We start from the raw sequence: 23,258 nt of genomic DNA, 5'->3' as shown, positions 1-23,258 counted from the left end.
AATTTATTTATTTCAGAAATTAATAGAACAATTGCCTAATTATCCAACAATCCAAAAACCTTATAATAGGCAATCTGCTGATTTTACGATGGCTGATTTTGGTGAGTCATTGATGCGAGAAAAGTTTGCTGGTGTGAACTTTAAGAGATGGCAATTAAAGGTCCGTCTGTGACTTAATGTGATGCACATTTAGGACACGAGAAAAGGCAAACGAAAAGACGAACTAACTGCTGAGCAGCAGCAGAAGTTCGCGGATGCCAATAATATTTTCATGGGATGTATCATCAGCGTGCTCTCTGATCGTCTGGTCGTATCTATGTGGACTTGACAGATGCGAAAGAGTGATGGGATACTTTGGTTACAAAGTATGGTGCAACATATGCAGGCAGTGAACTATACCTCATGGAGAGCTTCCATGACTACAAGATGGTGAACAACCGTTCTGTGGTAGAGCAAGCGCATGAAGTGCAGTGCATATTGAAGGACCTTGAGCAGCTCAAGTGTGAGATACCTGACAAGTTTGTGGCTGAATGCATAATTGCAAAATTGCCTTCCACGTGAAGGATTTTCACCACAACTCTGAAACATAGGAGACAAGAGATATCAGTTGAAAACCTAATAACGTCTCTTGATGTTGAGGAGAAGGCTCGGTATAAAGATGCTGTTGACAAAGGAGGTCAAGGCCAGTCTAGCACCAACATGGTGCACAAGTTCCCACGCAATAAGAATAAAGTGAAAAATAAGGTCATTAAGACTACTACCTTCAAGAAGAAAAAGATGAACAAAGATGAGCTGTCTTGCTATACCTACAGCGAGCTGGGACATTTCTCAAAGGATTGTCTAGGTCGTGCAGTTCACGAGGATAAAAGGACTAATCATGGATCTGGATCCAAGGATGTCAATATAGTGACCATAGGCAACACTGGAGATGGGTATGGTAATTTATTACGTACTGTTCTTTTAGTTTTTCAATCTACCAATTGGTGGCTTGATACGGGTGTCGACCATACAAGCCCGGACCCACCAGAGGGTCTGTACAGACCCACTCAAGGGGACGTACTCGAAACGTATCAGGACATGAAGACTACGCTACAGGGAAACGTAGACTACATGGAACTTCTGAAAGGCTAGTCGGATTACAAGAAAACTACTCTGCCAAGTTAGAGTAGGTTTCTATAGTCTTGTCCGACTAGTACTTTTGTACTCAAAGCTACCCTGTAACCCTGCTCCCCGGATATATAAGGGTGGGCAGAGACCCCCCCTCCAAACATGTTCAATTGAATACAAGCATAAAACACATAAGACGTAGGGTATTACGCGATCTAGCAGCCCAAACTTGTCTAAATTGTGTTGCTGCGTCATCATCAACTCCTTGATTTCGGCAGCACCCACCAACCAAAACTCTATCTTGGGTACTCCCTTGATAGGTTGTTGGGTTAAGACATCGACAGCTGGCGCGCCAGGTAGGGGAAGTCGCTGAAATTCTCCACATGAGATCGATGGCTTCAGTCATCAGTAAGCCTGTGTTCGTGTTCGAAGTGGGCGCAATGTTTGTTTTCGGGTCCTGGCTCTGCATCGCTGACAGCATTGGAGGTTTCCAACGCTGCATCATTGAAGAACCGGAGAAGAAATATCTCGGTGGAAACTCTCATCGACATGAGGAGAAAGATTTCGTCGAGATATTTGAATTTTTCGATCTCAACAACACCGAGTTCGACCAAAACTCGGACTCAACTACAACTCGGACTAGTCCGCGCGAGTAGGCAATTCAGCCATCGTGTGGACCGGATACAACTTGAAGACAATTCCTGCTCGGACTCTGAAATGCGGTCACGATTCATCAAAAAACTCTATCCAAAGTCCAGTCCGGATTAGAGTCAATTGAGGACCACAACTCCGACTCGAACTCTTTTGAACAGCCCCAGGAGGATTCAATCGAGTACTTGACATAAGTTCACCAAATGGATCAAAGTGAAACCAGTCACCTGCTCCAAGGCTGACAGGATTTTAGACTTCCTGGATGAAATAGTTCACCGCTATGGTTTCCCAAACTGGATCATCATAGATCTGGGCTCAAACTTCAACAATCACGAGTTCTGGGAGTATTGCGAGAACAACAGAATTGACATTCGTTATGTCTCCGTTGCTCACCCAAGAACTAATGGCCATGTCGACCGTGCCAACGGCATGATACTTGAAGCTCTCAAGAAAAGGTTGCACGACATCGGTAGCACCAAAGGAGGCAAGTGGCTCAAAGAATTTCCCAACATTCTCTGGGGACTACGTACTCAACCATGCAAGCCTATTGAGCATTCACCCTACTTCCTTGTCTATGGATCAGAAGCCATACTTCCTACTGACGTCATGTGGAGATCCCCTGCGGCCAAACAATAGGACGAAGGGGTAGCAGAGGAAACAAGATGCTTAGACCTCGACAGCTTGGAACAATCACGCTGTGCAGCACTCGTACAATCAGCAAGATACCTTGAAGGACTTCGCCGTTATCATGATCGCAACATCAAAGAACGTTCATTCAACATTGGCGACATGGTCCTCAAGCGCATTCAAGACACAACGGGGCTACACAAACTCAACTCAACATGGGAAGGGCCTTACATCATGTGCAAAGTCACAGGACCAGGATTGTATAGGCTACAACAACTCTTCGACGAAGAAATCGCAAACTCCTGGAACATTGAGCACCTATGCCGTTACTACCCATAGTCAACTGACTAAGCGGCACTGTACTCAGGCCACAGGCCTCAATCTTTCATTTTTGACTAATAAATTTCCTATTGGCAACTACCGACTACTCATCTTTGCCTACAAACTAGCGGCTCACAAAGGTGGGTCGGCTGCAACTGGAGCTATTCAGCTCTACGAGCCTCTGCGCTCTGATTTTTACTTGCTTTCAACAAGTCTAGTGGCTCGCAAAGGCGGGTCAGCTGCAACTTGAGCTACTCAGCTCTACGAGCCTCTGCGCTCTGACCTCAACTTGTTTCAAACAAGCATCTTAAGCTGTACAGCTCCACGAGCCCTAGCGCTTTGTTTCTAACTTGTCAACACAAGTCTATACGATTTCTCCACAACTCATACAGTGGCCTAGAGTCGCAATTTGACCTATCTCTTGGCTAACAAGTTTCCATGAACCACTCAGCTCCTTAAGCATCAGTCTTTTGCAGCAGACAGATAAAGAGTACACAAAACTACTCATCTTATTTCTTACATGCAACTTTCATAGTAACAAAATTTTGCAGGATTACAATAGTTACCCTACTTTAAGGAGTCAGGGTGTTCAGAGTACAACACAAGTGCACAACAACAACTGCAAGCAATTGCCTACTGGCAATTACAACGGAAGTCCTAAACTTTTATTATATCACAAGGATACACTTGAGCTTGGTGACTACTCGCAGTCCACGAGGAAGAACCGCCAAGAAGCGAGGAGTGCACGCAAGGAACCTGCGCTCTAGGCAGTTGTACTCTTCTTCTCCCCTCGGTGGTGGCATAGACGAAGACTGGGACTTCACTCACTCCATTTCCGTTGCCCTTCATCAACACCCTCTCCCTCTTACAAGTACTCGGAACTGGAATTCAAGCACACATTGTGTACTTGAGTCTCATCCCGAGACATTGCAGATAGAGTGAGCAGTCGGCACCATGCCTCCATCCTCGACCAGACAACTGGATAAAGACTGTGAAGCTTATCATCCTTCACCCGCGAGCTCCAGCATGGTTACTACTAGAGAGTAGGGGAAAAGACCGAGCACACGGTATATCCTCCTACGAGGATTCTTCTAGCATCGTAGTTATCTCTCCTAGTGAGAAGATTTGTGGAGGGAATGTGGAACCTCACTACGAGGAATCTGCACCGGGGCGCTCATTGGAAACTTGCTACTGTCAAAGAGAAGCAACCTAAAGCCAACCATTGCTATACTCGGATCCATGTCGCAGTAACAGCTGCCTGGGGACTATTTATAGCTGGAAGGCTAGGAAGAATAAGCGCATCCATGACTCCATAGTAACTCGACTTGTCCTACTCAAGGACAACATCCACATGAAAGCTTGCCTGAGCAGAATCAAAATTTGCACGTGAACCGTTCAGAACACAAACCGCCAAGTCCTTCACAGTACACTCGTGTGTCCTTGCAACTTTACAGCAATAATGCAACGATCACATGCGCGCTCTCCACAACCATCTGCAGCAATTGGGGCCTACATCGATGACTACTCATAAGACTACCCATTGGAGATCCACAAGCAAATACTCATTTATACAATAGTCAACACCCCAAGAGAAACAACATATACTTGTTCAAACGCACTAAGTCTATCAGTAAAATTACAAGTCTTTAGAGCAACCCGAGACTAATCTACATTGATAAAGCTCGCTACACGCTCGGCGATCGGCTCCAATTCCTCCAAATACCGTGTATATATTTCATCGCTACAATCTCCAACGATACTGTCAGCAACCAGTGCCAAATTTGCCTTTGGATAAAATGACTTCACAATCACCAACACCTGCTTGCAAACAGATTTTGCCATATTGGTGATCTGGGCCGGTGCATCCCTTAATCTTGCCATTAAGGGGAGAGACTCTACTCCTTCTTTAGGAGGCTCTGTCACATCAACCAAAGCCCGCGCTGCGTTAGATAATTCTTTAAGATCTTGCTCTTTCTTCTGCGAAGAAGCTGCATGACTTCTGACAGCAAGCACAGCTTCGGCCAACATAACAACGAAGTTTCACTGCTGACCCCTCTCTTTTTCGCAGTTTTCCCTCGCCTCCACCAACTGAGCCGTGAGTTGTTCAACCTCATTGGTGGCGCGACTATGTGCATTCCTCCAATCCAAAACTTGACTGCTAAGTCTGGCTTCTTGACCCTTTAGCTCTACAAAGAACGAAAACAATGCAGTTAGAAAGATTGAGAGAATACAAAATTTTGATCAACAAAATACAAGTACAAGTACTCACCCTCCAATTTGTGCTGCAAAGATTTGTTGCGCGTTGCGAGATGATTCCTCTCGACTTCAAAATTGTGCCTTTCAATTCAAAAGGATTCAACAGCATCTTGATATTTCTTCAAGAAATCAGCAGTGCGGCGACGATCCTCAGTAATATCTTTTTCCAATTGCACCACATGGTATTCTTGCAGTTGGACAGTTTGGATATTCTTGTAGGATCTTTCATATAAATTCTGCACAATCATACAATTAGTACTCTTCACGAGTGCAATTGGCGCCAGGCTACGTAATTAAGTACTCAAATGCAATACCAAGCACTCACCTGAGTATAAGCCATCATCTGTTGATGCAAGTTCACAAAGTCTGATATCGGTGGCAGCTCTTCTAGGGGCTTTTCAAAAATTCAACTTTCTATGGTAGCCCCGGGGCCTCGATCGCCACACTAGTCCTCACATTTGGTGTAACGATCAGCTGCTAAGAAAAAGAAGCTCCAGCCTCTGAAACACCCTCATCCGATGCACGATCAGCAACTGGCACAACTTCTTCCCCAGATGCCATGACACCCATTGAGACTACTACAGGCCCCTCTTTGATACTCGCCACTGTTGTAGTCGCTGCAACCTCAGCTGCGGGAGAAAGTTTGTCATTAACATTCGTGGGGGCTAGCAGCGCCGGATACTCAAGCGAACATATTACATCCCGCAGTATGGTGGCTGCGAGAGTTACTGCACATGTTTGCGCCAGCTCTTCAATTATCAAATCAACAATGGGTACCACAACAGAGTCCGCGCCCGATGGATTTTCAACCTGTTCCGAGTTTGTCTCTTCGAGAACAATATCCTTGGAAGTCCTAACATCAAACACGATTCAAGATCAACAAAGTGACTACTAATCGAAGTCGGTAATCACACCATTACAATAGAATACTTACTTGGTGGATCGGGGAGGAACTCGTCGACGTTTTTTCATCACAGGGGTTGGTTGTACACTCAGAGCTGGCTCATTAGCCGGTACGGGCGGCAACTCCTCAATGTCTTCTCCAAGACCTGAAAGAACCATCTTAAAGATAACGTACGCGCGACTACTACCAGTGCTCGAGTACTCACCGCTAGTAGGGACTTCGGGCAAGACGGCGTCATAAACTGCCTCAGACGTTTTCACAGTTCCACTTATAGCAGCTTCGGATGGATTGCCTGCCCCGCCACTCAAAACTTCAAGTTCAACAGCCTCAGCAGATGCTTCCAAAGCAATCATGCTGGCAGCCGCGTCTTTCGCTATCGTGACTACATCAACAGAGGTAGTCTCGGCAGCTCCGTACGTCGCGTCCGCAGCCTCCTCAATGTCCTCATCCACATCATCAACAACCTGCAAGCACAAAATAAGTCAATTAGACTACTCAAAGAAGTTATATAAGTACTCATACTCCAGAAAGGTAACTACCGGCGGTGGAGCTTTGAACATCTCCAAATACTTGCTAACCGATCGTTTATGTACCACTGTCCATCTTTTTTTCAGCATTGGAGCTTGGCCCTGTTCACCACCAGCATCTTCCGATGGATGCTTCAAAGTATCAGCCCTAATTCGATAACCATTAAGAACTCAAGACTGCACAAAAGTATGATAAGATAACTCAGAGTCAGATGACGCTATATCTAAATCACCAAGCATCTCAGAATCCTCCTCCTCCTCCTCCTCTTCTGAGGAATCATCAAGCAAGCGCACATAGTACACAGATCTCGCGTTTTTTACAACATCAGCATCAGGAGGAGGAGGAGGAGGAGAAAAGTATAAAAGAACACCCTCCTGCATAAGGAATTACTGGTTGGCAAATATGATGACTACTAATTATGGGTACCTCTCTGGGTTTATACCAACTGTTAAACTCTTGAACAGACTCATCAACCTCGGGCACTTCTTGGAAATAATTGAAAAATTTTTCCCAACAATTCTTCAACTGCTTCATCAGATATATCATTAGCAGACATCCGTGAAGGATCATCAAAACCAGAGTACTCATAGCCCCAGGTTTGGCGCAGCTGTAACGGTTGTACTCTTCTTTTCAAAAAGCTAGCGGCCACGTTAACCCCAGTTAGCCCGGCCTTCTTCAAATCTGCAATTCTCTGCAGCAATTTAGCCACTTGATGACTATCCTCAATGCTAGGCTCTTCAAGCCACTTGCTCGAGTACTTCGGCCAGTACCTGGTGATCACTGGCATTGGAGGATCATGGTTCTTAATATAAAACCACTTTTCCTTCCAGACGCTTTGGGACGCCGAAGTCTCATACTCCAAATACAGATCGGAGTCCCTCAGCTGAAACCCCGTACCTCTGAGTACTGCCATCTTATCTTGACTAGGCTAGGGCTTGCAGCGGAAAAGCTTGCAGAACAAATGAAAATGGGGTTGTATCCCCAAATATGCTTCACAAAGATGCACAAAAATTGCGATATGGAATATCCCATTGGGGTTCAGATGAACAAACTGAAGGTCATAAAAGTTTAGAATACCTCTAAAGAATTCTGATGTAGGAATAGTGAGTCCTCTCTCCACAAAATGAGCCCAAATCACCATCTCCTTTGGATGGGTCTCAAAGTTCTAAGCATTTCCATAAGCGCACCTCCAATTGACGACTGCCTTTTCCTACAGCAGTTTTGCATCCACGAACTCTTGGATGGCCTCCTTCCTCATGGTGGACATCTTCCAAGCACGCTCTTGATTCGGCGGGACGGTCTGATCCATAGGCCCACATTTGGGTGGAGGAAGCTGCGACTCTTTCCCTTTCTTGGATTCCTTTGTCGATCCCTCCGCGGCCTTTCCCTTAGACTTGTCGATTTTCTTCCCCATCTTCGTCACACGCATCACCATGGGGTGCGTAAGGGGAGGAAGAGAAAGCTACTTGAGATCACTAGTTTTGGCTAATGGCGGCGGCGGCGCTAGGGTTCTTCAAGATGGATGCAAATGGCTGGAAGCGTAAACCACGGAGGCTACCGGCCTTATCTTTTATAACAACGCAACAGATCTAAAACGGCCCTGAGATTCTGGTAACGGAGCTGGTAATTCCGCAATGGTCTGATACTCTCAAGATTTATGAAGTCCAACGGTCACGTTGATCATGGTTGACCCCTTCATCGCCTAAGTATAGTCTATCAAAGCGCTTGGGGATTGCATGCACCTTGCCCATTGGACAAAATTTTCTTTTGCTTCAGTGATTAAGGAAAGACAAAGCAAATTCAGTTTGACCCTTAGCCTGATTCTTCGATTCAACCTAAGGCTGGGGCCTACTCCATATGGAGTGCAATTTTCATCGCACTTCCATATAAAAGACTTGAAGACAGACTACTCAAAACTAATGTCAGAATGGGGCAGGAGTACCTTCCAGCTGCATGACAGAATTTGAGTACTCAAAAGACTAATCACGACAGAGGTACTCAACAAGCAAAGCACCGAGGACTAGTCGAGCAATTTCTGCTGAGTACTCAGAACCCTTTCATTTGACTACAAAGTACTCGGGGACTTGTCGACCATACATGCCCGGACCCACCAGAGGGTCTGTACGGACCCACTCAAGGGGACGTACTCAAAACATATCAGGACATGAAGACTACGCTACAGGGCAGCATAGACTACATGGAACTCCTAAAAGGCTAGTCGGAATACAAGGATACTACTCTGCTGAGTTAGAGTAGGTCTCTATAGTCTTGTCCGACTAGTACTTTTGTACTCAAAGCTACCCTGTAACCCTGCTCCCCGGATATATATGGGCAGGCAGGGACCCCCCTCCAAACAAGTTCAATCGAATACAAGCATAAAACACACATGACGTAGGGTATTACGCGATCTAGCAGCATGAACCTGTCTAAATTATGTTCCTACATCACCATCGACTTGTTCCTACGTCACCATCGACTCCTTGATTTTGGTGGCACCCACCAACCAAAACTCTATCTCGGGTACTCCCTTGATAGGTTGCCAGGTTAAAACACCGACAGTACATCTCTATCGCTCATCCGCGGGCCAATGGCTAGGTTGAGCGTGTCAACGGGATGTTACTAGAGGCTCTCAAGAAAAGACTACACAACATTGGAAACACCAAAGGAGGCAAGTGGCTCAAGGAGCTACCCAATGTCCTTTGGGGGCTTCGTACCCAGCTGTGCAAGCCCAAAGGGTACTCACCCTACTTCCTGATATATGGATCAGAAGCCATCCTCCATGCCAACGTCATGTGGAAATCTCCAGTAGTCGAGTAGTATGAGGAGGGTGAAGCAAAGAAACAAGGCGTCTAGACTTAGACAGCCTCGAAGAAGCTCATTGTGCAGCACTCATCCAGTCAGCAAGGTACCTTGAAGGAATCCGCCTCTATGATAATCGCAACATCAAAGAACGTTTGTTCAACACTGGCGATATGGTCCTCAAGCGACATCAAGCGGCCGCACAAGCTGAATTCGCCATGGGAGGGTCCTTTCATCGTCTCCAAGGTCACTGGACTTGGGTTGTATAGGGTACAAACTCTCTTTGGCGAAGAAGTCGATAACTCATGGAACATCGAGCACTTGTGTCGATTCTACTCATAGTTTACATATTCATGTAAATTAGCCATCGACCTCAGTTGTATAAATTACAATTTAATAAAGCAGATTTATTTTTGTCGTAAAATGACTACCCATTTCTACCTGCTTGCGACTTGCAAATGCAAGTTCGCAAAAGGATGGCATCCTAGAAGTACTCTACACCGTGTATCTGAGGAGGCTCACAAGACTAGCCTTGTGCGTAGACACTCACGACTAGCATACGAGCATTCATCAGGGTAGTTCGCGAGATACACTAAAAATACAAGTCGATAGCAATGAAATTTGTAACAAGACTTCAATTAATCTACATTTCATATCATGTTTATGTTACATTGAATTGACATCTATCTTTTTACATACAACTACTCAAGGTCTATTTGACTAGCTACTTCATTGGTGACAGGAGCCATCTCTTGCAGGTATTGTTAAAACTTCTCATTAGAGCAGTCTTGTGCAATCCCCTCCGCAATTGGAGCTAGGTCAGCCTGCGGGTAAAAGGACTTCACCATTGCTAATAGCTGCTTTGAGACCGACTCTACCATCTTCTAGATGTAGCCGGTGATCTTGGCAGGCACCTCCTTGAGTACTTCCATCAAAGGGTGGGGCTCCACACCTTCTGCTGGGGGCTCCACCATATCAGCGATGGGTTGAGCGGTTTCGGTTAGCTCTTTTAGAGCAAGCTTGGATGCTGCCAACTCAACCTCATGCTCTTGGATGCTCCTCATGGCGTTCACCAGATCAACCGTGCCATCAGCGCGCATCTTCTGCTTCTTCTCCAGGTGGTGCTCCAGATTCTCATACAGAGTGGATAACTTGTTGTGTTGTTTCGTCACTCTGTAGTACGAGTTCTGCCAATCAGTTACACAACCTTGGAGATCTTCTTTTTCCTTCTTGAGCGCTACAAGAACAACACAAGACATGATTCAGTATCAACAAGGGCAATTGGTACTCGCAGACCAACAAGTGCAAACAAGTTACCTTCCAATTGATGCTTCAACATCTTGTTGCACTTTCGGAGGTGGTCCTTCTCCTCCGCAGCTTTCTGGATGAGGTTGCGGTACTCGGTGGCTTGGCCATCGTACTTCATGAGTAGCCAGGAGGAGTACTCTCGCTCCCTGGCAAGCTCTCGCTCAAGTGCTTGAGGCCACATTGCAGTGTTTCCGAAGCCTTGGAGCATCTCCAACTTTGGACGGGAGCTTTTGATTACATCTTGCAAAATAGAGCAGGTACTGGTGTCAAAGATACGGGTACTAATTTTCAGTTATGGACAAAGCAGAAGAAAACTTACCGTTGCATATTTGCCTACGCGGCGGTACATCTCTATTATTCTAGCTTCCATCGCTACGTCGAGGAACGGATCATTGAGTAGCTGAATTTCTTCAAGAACAGCCTCTGAAGGTATCCATGGTTCCTTATGCTCTTCATCAACAGATGCATCGAGGGGGACAAAGCACGGCTAGTCGATGGACCCACTTCAGAAGACGAGACGGAGGCCATGGTGCGGCTAGTAGATAGTCCTGCTTCAGAAGGTGGGACAGACGCCAATACTTGAAGGGCCCCAGTAGGTTCCACCTCTAAATCTAGCTTGGGGGCTACAAGGATAGCCTTGGCTCCAAAAGTAGTCACCACCGCAGTTTCAGTGACTTCCTTCGACTCGGGGGCTTCCAAAGTAGCCACGACACCGGAAGTAGTCGCTGCGATTGGCTCGTCTACTGGCAGCTCGGGCGCTGGCACTAAAGTGACATTCAGTGATGCAGTAACATCATGCATAAGCGCAACAACAAGGGATACAGCACCTGGAGCTACTGTCCATGCAGCATGGAAGGAAATGTCACAGTGTGGTTCATTATGCATTTGATATTTTGTCGAGTTCCTCAATAATTTTCCTTGGACGCCAAAGTTGAAACAGGAGAAATATTCCCATTAGCTTGGATGCGGAACCTAGCAAACGAATGAGGGGATTTCATTAGATTCAAAGGAGGAATTCAAATTTTGGAATTCTTTAGTGATAACTGGATAGCTACAAACATGTAACAACAATCTTCATAAATTGCTTACTATTGTTGTGTTTTGCACAAACATGTAAAGCGACTTGGTTGCATGTATTTTTATTTGGTATCAAGTATCTTTATTTGGTATTAAGTATCTAGATATAATTAACATCCGTTTACTAGCGATGTATGTCACCTTTTGTCGTTGTCAAGATTAGCGGATCAAGACTACGACTATTAAATTTCTTTTATGCATGTAAGGCTTTGGAATGGTGGCGTGAGAGGACACGGGGTTAGACTGGTTCGGGCAAGGAAAGCCCTTCGTTGCGGGGGCGCTCGACCTCCTGGTGGGGCGCCGCGCGCGCCTCTGGCTGTCGTGGCCGCACCGGGGCCCTGGCAAGGGCCCCAGTCGTAGCTGCGGCGCGCGGTGGGGGAGTGCGCTACCTCCCTTCGGCGCCGTCATCATTGGATCCCTCGGAGTGCGCGTCGGCCATGAAGCACTCGCGCGAGGGGTGGTGGCTCCCGTTGTTGGAGCCGGCGTCGGAAGTTGTCCTCGCCACGCCCACGAGCACGTTGCTCGCGGGTGGCACGGTCATGGACCGCGCCAGGAGGTGACCGTAGGTCACCGCGGCATTGCGCAGCTCGAAGGGACACTCCTCCGAAGGGGGCCTCGTGGCACGCGCCCGACCGCTCGCCACTATCCCGGCGGCGGAGCAAGAGATGACGGGGCGAGCGTGCAAGACAAGGAGAGGGATTAGCTCGATCCCCTCCCCCGTGGTGAGGAAGTCCAAGCTCCCAAAACGGACGAGAGAGCCTGGAGCGAAGCTGGCGTCGTGGCTGGCCATCTGAAGCCGGTGATGTACGCGCAAAGGTCCCCTACCTGGCGCACCAACTGTCGTTGTCAAGATTAGCGGATCAGGACTACGGCTAGTAAATTTCTTTTATGCGCGTAAGGCTTCGGATGGTGGTGTGAGAGGACACGGGGTTAGACTGGTTCGGGCAAGGAAAGCCCTACGTCCAGTATGGGGAGCTGCTCGTGTTGCTCACGCAAGGTCTGTAGTAGGGGTTACAAACGGGTGAGAGTGGGAGCCGGTCCCAAGTCTCTTGGGTGTGTAATGATGCTCGTGAGGTGAGTGTGTCGGTTCTATTGGCCTTAGGGTCCTCCTGGTCTCGAGGCCCCAGGTTCTCCTTTTATAGCGCAAGGAGAGTTCAGGGTTACAGGTGATACCGGGTGTTAGGAGAAGTAAAAGAGATAAGCTAAGGAAAGTAAAATACAGGGAGAAGGACCAAGTCCTCGGGTCGCCGCCTCCTGCTCCGGCCTTCGGCCCCTGTCAGCGCAGCCACCGGAGGAGGGCGGCTGCCGTCGGATCCTATCGCCGGTCCTCCGGGCGACCGTCACCACCGGGCATGATGATGGTGTCCGGTCGTGGCAACTGTGCACGTTGGTGGAGACGGCCGACCCCTGTTGCCCTGCTTACGTCCCGTGGAACACGGACGTCGCGTCCCTGTCGCCGGATACGCTGGGCGCGAGAATGGGCGGCGCTCCCTCCTGTGCCGGGTGGCGCATGCTATGAGTGCCCTATGGCGAATCAGGGGGAACCGTGGCCACTGTAGCCTGTGCGGTCGTGGCTACAGTGGTCCGCCCGGGTACTTGTGGCGGGTCACGTCGAGGGGCGCGGGCGCCTTTCTGCGCGCCAGAGCCGCGGCGCATTTATGGCAAGATCGATGGGGAGCCCACGAGATCCGCGCCCTTGTCTGCCGGTCTGCGCCCGAGGCGGACCCTTGTCTTGTGGGCCTGGATGAGCCCGACCCCCTACGCCCAAGGTCGGGCGAGGCGGAGCTTTGCGGCGAGGGGTCGGACGCACCCGACCCTGGGACCGTGGGTCGAGCGAGGCGGAGTTTCGCCATCGAGGGGTCGGGAGTGTCCGACCCCGGGGCCCTGGGTCGGGCGAGATGGAGTGGAATGTTCCCTGCCCATGCTGGGTCGGCGGTAATCGTCATTATCGCATGTGGGCCTGGACCTTCGTGATTGTGACTTTAAGGGGCATTAGGAGGTCGTTAATATTTCCCCCAACACCTTTTCTTTGACATTAACATTTGATACAGATTAATACCATCTACCATACTTCCACTAATACTGATGTAGTTGCTTCAGTGTGTAAAACTTGCATTCCTTCCAAGAAAACTAATTCATTATTTTATATTCCTGAAATTGAGCCGTGCCCTTGATATTTTTTTAAATAATTAATTTAGGTCGTAAAGGAAGTTATCATATACTACAGGCATGCAAGGATTTTTTTTTCTATCTCCCGTTGTAACGCAAGATAACAATAGATAACCCAACGAGAGTCGAGAATGCGTATAGCGTACGCGTCCTGACCTTATCAAATTGGGTCCCGGCAAAGCAGCCTAATCCTTACCGCACCGACCAGTGACAAGGTCACTACTGTGGTTGCTTTCCACTCCGGCAACTCGCGAGCTGTGCCTGTCTGTCCAGCTTGCCGCGACGCCACCGGGCAAGCGCCTGCCTATTCCGAGTGTGCCATGCATCCTTCAAAGTTCAGACTGCGTACGGATTCAAACACTAATCCACACTCCCATTCCCATGATCTCACGGCCATCCCATTCCCGAGTCCTCGTCGCCAATTAATTACCCGCCCATAGTCCGCCGCCCCGAAAATGACCGGATGGACCCTGGACGTTGACCACATGCTCCCGCCGGAAAGTCGCTGAAAAAGCGGCGGGTTGACTTGACGTCACTAACGTCTTCTCGCCGGGAGGGGAAGCACCACGGATAGAACCGGTGGTTGAGCTGCTGCTCCTATATAAAGCAGCACGCAGCCAAGCCGAAGCACCGAGCCCCCAGACTGACACTGACACGCTGCGCACCTGCACTGCAGCGCCGGGAGACCGAATGGCTGCGCCGCCGGAGATGCGCGGCTATCCCCGCGGCGCCAACGACGGCGGCGGCGGCGAGAACCTCCTGCTGGCGTGGATGGGCGACCGGCGCCGGCGCCGGCGCCGGGGCGGCGGCGTGCCGCGGCAGCTGCGCGACTCCAGTCGCGCCTTGATGATGCTCGGCGCGCTCGTGCTCACGTGGCGCCGCGTCGCCCGCTGCAACCCCGAGCACGTGCTCGCCGGCTTCGCGCTCTGGCTGCTCGGCGCGGGGCTCGCGATGCTGTCGCTCGTCGCCGGGCAGTTCCCCAGGCTCGCGGCCACCGGCGCCGGTCTCGCGAGGGCGCTCCGCTGCTACTTGCTCGGGGGCCTCTGAGCCACAGGAGCTTTGCCCACGGTGCTGTCCAAGAGCCCTCTAATACCTCCCGTCTGCCACCACGTCTGAAGGTCTCCCGTTAGCCATGTTTGCTCCATCTAATCAAATGGCCTATTTGATGCCATTCCATTGTAGCGACATCCAATTTTTCGTACAAGAGAGCAGTTTACAAGAAAAAAATGTGTTGCCGTGCAAAGTGCTGTCAGATAGTTCGAACTTCCGGCTTCGAAATTAACAAGCAATGTGTGTTTCGCTGGTTCTTGGATAAGTAGTGAACGAGCTCCGGCTGCGGTAGCCAGTAGAAAGCGTAACAACATCGCGCAGCCAAAACTTCGCTGCTTAATCGTGAAATGCCCAACGGCCAACGCCTTCAGTTTTGAAATTTTGAGTCCTCTTTGACCTCGGACTGGCACAACGTATCAGAGTATATTTGATAGTTATAGATATATGTATCGTAGACTGCTATATGTATCTGGAGGAGTCTTGCTCCTCAAGTCTTGTACTCAATATATACCGGCTGAGATGCTCAATGCAATACAATCAATCCATTATACCTAATTCTATTCTACCTACATGGTATCATGAGTTTAGGGTTTCAGATATAGGCCAAACCTTCCGCTTCCGCTCGTCCCCCCGCCTCCCGCGCGCCGCCAGCCGTTCTTCACGACGCACATCCAGCGCGCCCCCTCGATGGCCTCCTAGCGCGCCCCCGGGAGGTTGCCCATGACCTCCGCCGGGGCAGCGCCCTCCGTCTCCGTGGCGGATCCAGTTAATCCGCCGCCCTCCATTATCAAGCAAGATCATATCGTGAAGAAACTTGCTCGGGTGTCGTCCTCCCTCCTCGTCTCCGCTACCCTCGGCCATGCGCTTCTGCTCCTTGCGTCGCCGACCTCGGCCACGCGCATCTGCTTCTCACTCCTCTACTCTGCGTGCCTCTGCTCCTCGCGCCGCCGCCCTTGGCTGCGCGCCTCTGCTCCTCGCACCGCCGACCTCAGCCACGCGCCTCCGCCCTCGACCGCACGCCTCTGCTCCTCGCGCCTCCGACCTCAGCCCCGCATCTCTGCTTCTCGCGCCTCTGCTCCGCGCACCTTCTGCTCCTCGCGCCGCCGCCCTCGGCCGCGCGCCATTGCTCCTCGAGCCACCGCCCTCAGCCGCGCATCCCCTGCGCCGCTGGTTCCCCCGCGCCGCGCTCACCACCACCTCACGCCGCCATCCCTTGGCGTGCGATTTTCTTGCGCAGCTCCATCTTTTCTACCTACGTACACCTGGTGGTTCTACATGAGATGCTCTTGTTGTGTCTTCTTCTTTAGCCCAATCAGAGATCAGGATTGCATCACCCACCGCCCGTCGACCTCTCACCTCTACTTCGACATCGGCGTCGACTTCACCAACTCCTGCCTCGTCTCCGACTGTGCGGCTTGACGAGATGGACGGTGCCCTCGAGGACGCCCATGTGCACCACCCTCCTCGCTGCTTCATCCGCATGTTGACCTCTGCCAGCTCATCATTGCCTCCATCGATCGGGACGCCTCCACCGACTGCGCCCATTGTCGTATTGCCTCGCACATACTCGATCTGATCAGCCGATGTGCGTGATTCGCCCAGCTCCCGTGACGTTCATCTTCGTATTGTGCGCCTCTTCCCCGAGTATGGAGGGCTACCGCTGCATCGCCTCTTCGAGCAGCAGCAGTGCCATCCGTGGTCTCCTTCGCCGTTGTGTCCTCACCGCCGCCGACCACATCAACGACCTCGTCATCACTACAAGTCGTTGCGCCTTGCGCGCATGGTCTTCATCAGGCTATTCAAGTTCTTCGACGTCTCCTTCGAGCTCCGCCGCCATGTCATCCGGATCATCAGGCCTTGCATCAGATCATCCGGATATACCTCCTCGCTTCGTCCAGCACCACCTCGTCGCCAGCGTCGCCGTCTAATATATCGTAGACTGCCATATGTATCTGGGGGAGCCTTGGCCCCCAAGTCTTGTACTCAATATATACCAACCAAGAGCTCAATGCAATACAATCAATCCATTATACCTAATTCTATTCTTCCTACGCAACAGCTTCCACAACGACGGTGACTGTTATCCATCGATTTTCTAATCGATCCTTGTTTGTGCTAAACTGATAACCGCTAATTCGATTTGGGGTGAGTGGCTGCTAGAAGCACCCCAGCTCATGTTTACAGTTTAATTTGTTCACAATGTTAAATTATTGTTCTATTGTTTGCAAAGTTATTTTTTTCAATATAAAAAACCAAATACTCTATTATTGGGCCACTAACGCTCACGCAATCTTGCTTGATGCTGATCCGCGGCCCGCTCGCGCGCTATCCCCCTCTGCTGCTAATGGGCCCCACGCGCTTCCACAAGAGGGGGATAGCGCGCAGCTCGTTGCTTCACGGCCCACTTGTGCATGCGCTGCTCTGCGGCCCGCTCGGACGCTTGAGGCGAGGCGGTACCGATCTCGTGTGCGTTCCGCTGATTCGCTGGATGCTCGTCAGTCGTCACCTCCGCCGCGCTTCAAATGATAACAAAAATGTATATAAAAAAAATCTTAATAAGTGCAATAAGATGGGACATAGACACCACATCGTGTCCAGAGATGATAATAATCTGATCTGCAGCATTTTAGCGATTTGGTGCACATCTCCAACTGTACCGAACAAAACTCATGTTGCCCACTTCTTATTGATCTTAGAGTTGAGCAGGATGACATGTGGCTAATTCTTGCAAGTATGGCCACCCAGTAGTTCTGTACAGAGTCATTATGTCAGCACGATCAACAGATACCGAGTTCACTTTTAAGTTGTTGCGTTAGCGTATTTGGTAAAAACAAAATTAAACGAACGGGCACGAGATTGTGGCTATTTCATTGAAAAAGAGGAAAGTATTGTATTGTTAGTCTTTTGAGATACTATATTGTTAATAGCAACATAATCATGGATTCAAGTCCATGGCTGCTAACATCAAGTGCTTATTTCTATCACTCCCAAGTGCACATGATGAATTGGAGTACATAATCCGATCCAAAAGAACCCTTGTGCACCACAATAATCATCGTGCATGTGCACAGAAATCATTACCGACTAAAGGAATAGCTATTTGTTTCTGCAACCTCAGTTTCCTCTCTGCCGGCCCCTGACACTCGAAGCTTTCTGATAATCTTGGCTTCTTGAACTTTCGTTCACCTTCAGTAGGGACTTGCAGTTCTACATCACTAGCAGGTTTCTTCTCATCACCCATCAACTATATAAACATTAGAGTATAGATTGATTAGTAGGAAAAAAGTGATAAAACCACAGAGAAAACTAAATTCGATCTAGTGAATTCAGTCACAAAAAGATTTGGCATTCTAGTCTAGCATATATAAATTGAAATAAGTGTTACCACCTCATCATCATCTTCGTAGTCCTCATCGTCCTCGTAGTCCTCGTCAATGCCGAGGAGAGCCTCATGAGCTTTAGGCTTCTTGAATGATTCTAAATTCTGCATAGAAATAATACGGGCATCTCAATTCTCAAAATATTGATTGCTGCTGATTGATGCTTGGGCGTCGCTCCTGCGTGGGCGACACGGGTGGGCGAACACCGCCGCCGCCTCCCACTCACTCCCTCCTCCCTTCACCGCGCCGCCGCTCGAGCCGGCCGTCGGAATTCCGAGCGGCTCGCAATGACCGCGGCTGCCTCATTCGTCGTAGGGGCAGCACGTGGTGGTGCCGGTGAGGGCGGTCGGATCCGGCACCGGCGGGTGTGGATCCGGTGCCCTTGAGGCCGGATCCGCCAACGACGGGGGGCGACGGTCGGCGATGGCCCCCAAGGCGCGGGGGGCGACTGCCGGTGACAGGCCCCTACGCGAGTGCTGCCACGGTCAAGGTGGCAGCTCGAGGAGGCAGATCGAGGTTGGATCCGGCATCGCAGCAGAGGTCTAGGTGAGCGGTGCGGCTCTCGGCGGTAGCACCCGGGTGCGGAGGTGAGGAGGTGATGGCCAGCCCAGCCGCGCGGCGCGAGGGGGAAGGAGATGCGGTGACCACGGCGGCTCACCCCGGTGGATCCGGGAGGCCGCGGTTTGGCGCACGCGGCAGCTCAGGGGTGGTGGCAACGACGGCCGCAGATTCCTCTTTGCCCGCCCACGTGGCACGGTAGCTCCTATGCATTCAATGGTGGAGGCGTGGTGTCGCAGCCGGGATGGCCTGCGTAAGGCGTGCCAGCGATGCCATGGAGGCACGGTAGGGATGCCTGGCGTAGGGGCGCGCTGGTGGTACCAAGGTGGTGCTGCGGGAATCGTCGAGCCACCTCTCCTTGACTGAGGAGTTGCAGAGGCAGCGACGAGAGAGGGAGGTGGCTGGGCGTTGGTGGGGGCTTGCGCGGTGTGGAGGAGGCTGCACGCGGCGAGGCATGTGTGTAAGGTGGTGACACCCCGAGGCGACGCCTGATGACGCATGATGGTGAGGCGATGCGATGGTGGCCGCGTGCGAGGAGTGGAGGTACAGTGCCGTGGTGCGTGGAGGCGCGGCGGCGATGCCGCCCTGGATGGGCTGTCATGACTGTGGTCTGGGAGTGCCAAGCCGTGAGCGTGCAGCAAGGGGTTGGGATGCTCCAGGTGAAAGCCCTCGCCGGCGTTCTTACTGGTGGAGATGACAGGAGGCGCCCTAGGGCATTGTTCTCCCCATTGGGGGCATCATGTCTGAGCTACAACCCTGTTGTACGGGGTCCTCTGGGTGAAAACCCTGTCCAGATCCTGGACGAGCGACGACGGCGCCGTTAGCGTCATGCCCTCCTTGGAAGCATCGTCTCTAGAGACCCATCTGAATTGGTGGCATTGTTGGTCCGTTGGTCGTGGGCGGCCGCAACTGGTGCTGGCAATTCCGCCGCATGGCAAGCTGGATGGGTGTTGCCGAGGCCACGTGGAGGTGATCATAGTTATGGTGGCGGCTAGGGGTTGTCGCATGGTTGTCGGTCTAGGCTGCTTGCAGCGGATCACGGCGGCTGGCATTGCTTGGCAACGGTTAGTGCGGTGTGGAACTACATTGAACGACGGCGCTTGCGGCAACGGTATCGTGCGACAACTAGGCTTGCAGCGGATCACGGCGGGTTGCTCAGTTTGGCTGGGCTGCCCGGTACGGTACATCGTCGGAAGACAGCACAAGCGACTCCTCTGGCTTGCTGACATGGTGGTGGAGGCTTTTGCGCTGATGAAGCAACGAGGTGAACTTGACCTACGGCGGCAGCTTGGTTGATCGATGGAGATCTTATGGAGCGGGGCAACATTGCTCACCACTCTGACGGCGACAAAAGAAACGGATCCGTGACATGGAGTACGGTCGCGGGCGTGGCGAGCCCCCCATGCACAGTATTTGTTCGAGGTGACAAGAGCGAGGTGGAGTCCAACGGCGGATGTGGTGAGACCCCCGTACGTTGTGTTATCGTGGTGGCGACTACGAGGCAGCCTGCGAGAGGTCCGGATTCGATGGTATCACTCTGTCAGCTTGGTGTTGCAGTGGCACTACATCGGAGGGTCCCGCATGGTGTGGCCTTCTCGGTGCGGTGCAGCCTGCTTCTATTAGTTCACTGTCAGCAGGGCCACACCCGGAGGTTTCGGCAAATACATGAGCATGAATGTTGGTGGGTGCCGCCGTGATGAGTGGAATGGTAAGGCCGCGTTGACGTCCCAATCCAACCGGTCGGGTGTGGCAATTTAGGTTTGAGTAGTTACCTGCGTTGATGTCCCAATCCAACCAGGTGAGTCTGTTTTATTTTTCTTTTTTCCTTTTCCTGCCTATGGCCTCCCAGGGCTGTAGTATTGTATTTTCTGCTCTATCAATGAAACATGCACTATCTTGTGTGGTTCGTTCAAAAAACATGATTGATGCTTGGGGAAAGTAAAAGAGCACAAAAAACAAAAAAAACAAGAATTGAACTATCGGTTTCGTTATCTGCAGTTCAAATGACGGCTGTAAACGAGTAATAACTATTTCCCCACCATCCATATCATTTCAACGGTTGTGTGGAATCCAATCCACTCCCAAGGCTGTGGAAGAATCTCTTGCTTTATGCCGATTGGAAATAAGCAGATCTATCTAATGAACGAAAGCTCGACCAAAATCCGAAAAGAAAAGAGTATATACGGGTAAAAGAAGCAATTGAACGCACATTCTTAAAGGCTTCCATCTTTTCCTCGAATGAAAGATCACAACTTGCCAAGAACATCTTGCCGATACTACCGATGTCGTAGTCGCACACAAACTTCACAACAGGAGGAGGGATCGACTTCACCATTTGGGGCCAGATGAAGTCCGTGGTAGCATCCCTGCTCTTGCGTGGTGAACTTGCTGCCATCAGGGGAGGTGAAGGCGAGAATGGGGAGAGGATGCGATCGAGTAGGCTAGGGTTTGCTACAGGATTGCGCATTTCGTGCGACTTGTATCATTGCATGGGCATGCATGGGTTTAGGACGGCCAATGCTATACGAGCCTACTTCATTGAGTCCGTTTCTCTTCAAATTAAGGTTCTGCAGAAAGTTTCTTCTGATCTGCGCGAGACGGATGGTGTGATTAGAGAATTTTTTTATATTTTTTCTTTTACAATTTTGCAGAATTAAATAGCCGAGCAAAAAATTTGCAGAACTAGACCCCTACAGCCGGTTGAAATGGCAGTAGGTTAAAAAAATAAAAAGGAGTTACCGCCAGTTCAAACGGCGGTTAGGTGATGTGGCAGTGGAGGGGGAACTTACCGCCGTTTCAAACGGCGGTAGCCGGTTGAAATGGTAAGTTCCCCCTCCCACCATTCCGTCGGTGGCAGGAGCTGGAGCCAGCTATATTACAACTTAGCTATTAGTCCACAATCTAAGAATTACAGGAGTCTCTCCACATAGTCCAAACATGATGAATTACATTACATATGACTAAGTTGACGAAACATAGGAGTTCATAAACATACATCACAAATTACTAGTGGTGCATACATTAATCACAGAAGCCCGTCATTGTTCATACGTGCACGACGACCCTGACCACATGCTGGAGCATTTGGCTCACCTGTTGATGGTCCAGCTTGGTTACTCCTGCCTCCATATGTCATTGCAGGGCACTGCTTGTACGTGTGACCTGTTTCATGGCACAGGGAGCAGAGGCGCACTTCAGGAGCAGCTTCAGATTGGTCCATGTTGTTTCGAATGCATCTGTTCTTATGTCGCCCAACCCCTTGGAACATTTTAGGATCAGGGTCAGGAATGTAACGCGCGGCATTCCCAGGTTTATTTATGAAGTTTCCTAGTATACAAAATCCATAAACCTCGTTCCTCCAAGTGGCCCATATAGTTTCCTTGACGAAGAAATGTGGTACGAACCTACGAGGCTGAAGTCTCCCTGCCTCAAGGCATGAAGCAATTACATAGGTGCAAGGCCTGTGAAGCAGTCTTGGCTTCTGGCATGAGCAAACACATCCTTCATTGATAATGATGCACTCATGCGTGTGTTTCTCGTGCCTCCCTCCCAATCGACCTTTGTCCCTGCAAACTACCTCATAGCGATGCTCAACAGCACCCACTGCAGTAACACGATGCTTATGAGCCTTTTTTATCGCCTTGTCTATGTACTCTGCCATCTTGTATCCATAAATTTTATGATTATCGGCCATTGACTTATTGGCCACCACGTACCTAAAATACTTAATGGTGCGGTATAAGAAGAATTCCATGATACCAATAAGGGGCAGTCCCCTAACACCACATAGGACCCAATTATACACCTTAGCTAGGTTTGTATACCGTACCTAGCACCTCCCATGTAATACAGTAATGCCCACTTTTCCTTCGGCTCATGCTCAATCCACTGTGAGAATGTCTTAATGGACTGACTCCATCTTTGCCTGACATTTGGACCATCCAGTCCAACGTTCTCCACAAAAACAGGGTGGCCCGCTTCGTTGTTTACCGGCCTCTTACCTAGTTCTTCAGTTTGTTTCTTTATAAGCTCATCAAGTTTCTTTCAAAGTAGATTGAATTTCCTCTCCTGATTCTAGGTACATAGCCATTTAAACATTTTCATAAGGGTCTTGTTTTTTAATTGGCTATGAAAGTTTGCCCCTATATGCCTTATGCACCACCTACTCTTCAAGTCCGGCCACTGCGTTGTCCTTCGTGTTGCACATTGCCATTCTGTAGGTCTTCAGTTGCTTGTAGAATGCTTTTGTGCTGATCAAGAATTATACAAACATCCTCCACATCCTTCACAGTCATCTTCTTAACCATCTCCAGGAACCAATACCAACTATCTACAGACTCTTTTTCCACAAAGGTGATCGCCAATGGCAACATCTGGTTGTTACCATCGGACCCAATAGTTGTCAAGATTGTGCCTTTATACCTACCAGTCAAAAACGTGCCATCAATACAAATGACTGGGCGACATGGCTGAAAAGCCTCAATACAAGGACCCAAGGCCAGGAATGACCGCTGCAGAACCTC

The 23,258-nt window shown here is 50.0% G+C and overlaps 1 protein-coding gene across 1 annotated transcript; it reads left to right on the top strand.

Annotated features, from left to right (window-relative positions):
- The first annotated feature begins 13,799 nt into the window (after positions 1–13,799).
- Positions 13,800–15,476, top strand: LOC140222964 (uncharacterized). Its single transcript, XM_072294183.1, has one exon. The coding sequence runs from the start codon at positions 14,438–14,440 to the stop codon at positions 14,792–14,794; it is 357 nt and encodes a 118-aa protein (XP_072150284.1). The 5' UTR covers positions 13,800–14,437; the 3' UTR covers positions 14,795–15,476.
- Positions 15,477–23,258: the final 7,782 nt, after the last annotated feature.

The sequence above is a fragment of the Setaria viridis genome, chromosome 5 (assembly GCF_005286985.2).
Source record: "Setaria viridis chromosome 5, Setaria_viridis_v4.0, whole genome shotgun sequence".
NCBI classification, from domain to species: Eukaryota; Viridiplantae; Streptophyta; class Magnoliopsida; order Poales; family Poaceae; genus Setaria; species Setaria viridis.
The sequence above is the reverse complement of the archived record's forward strand: the minus strand, read 5'-3'. Positions and strand labels throughout refer to the sequence as shown.

Excerpts from the sequence above, each read along its gene's own strand:
- LOC140222964 (XM_072294183.1), top strand. The coding sequence starts at position 14,438 with ATGGCTGCGCCGCCGGAGATGCGCGGCTATCCCCGCGGCGCCAACGAC.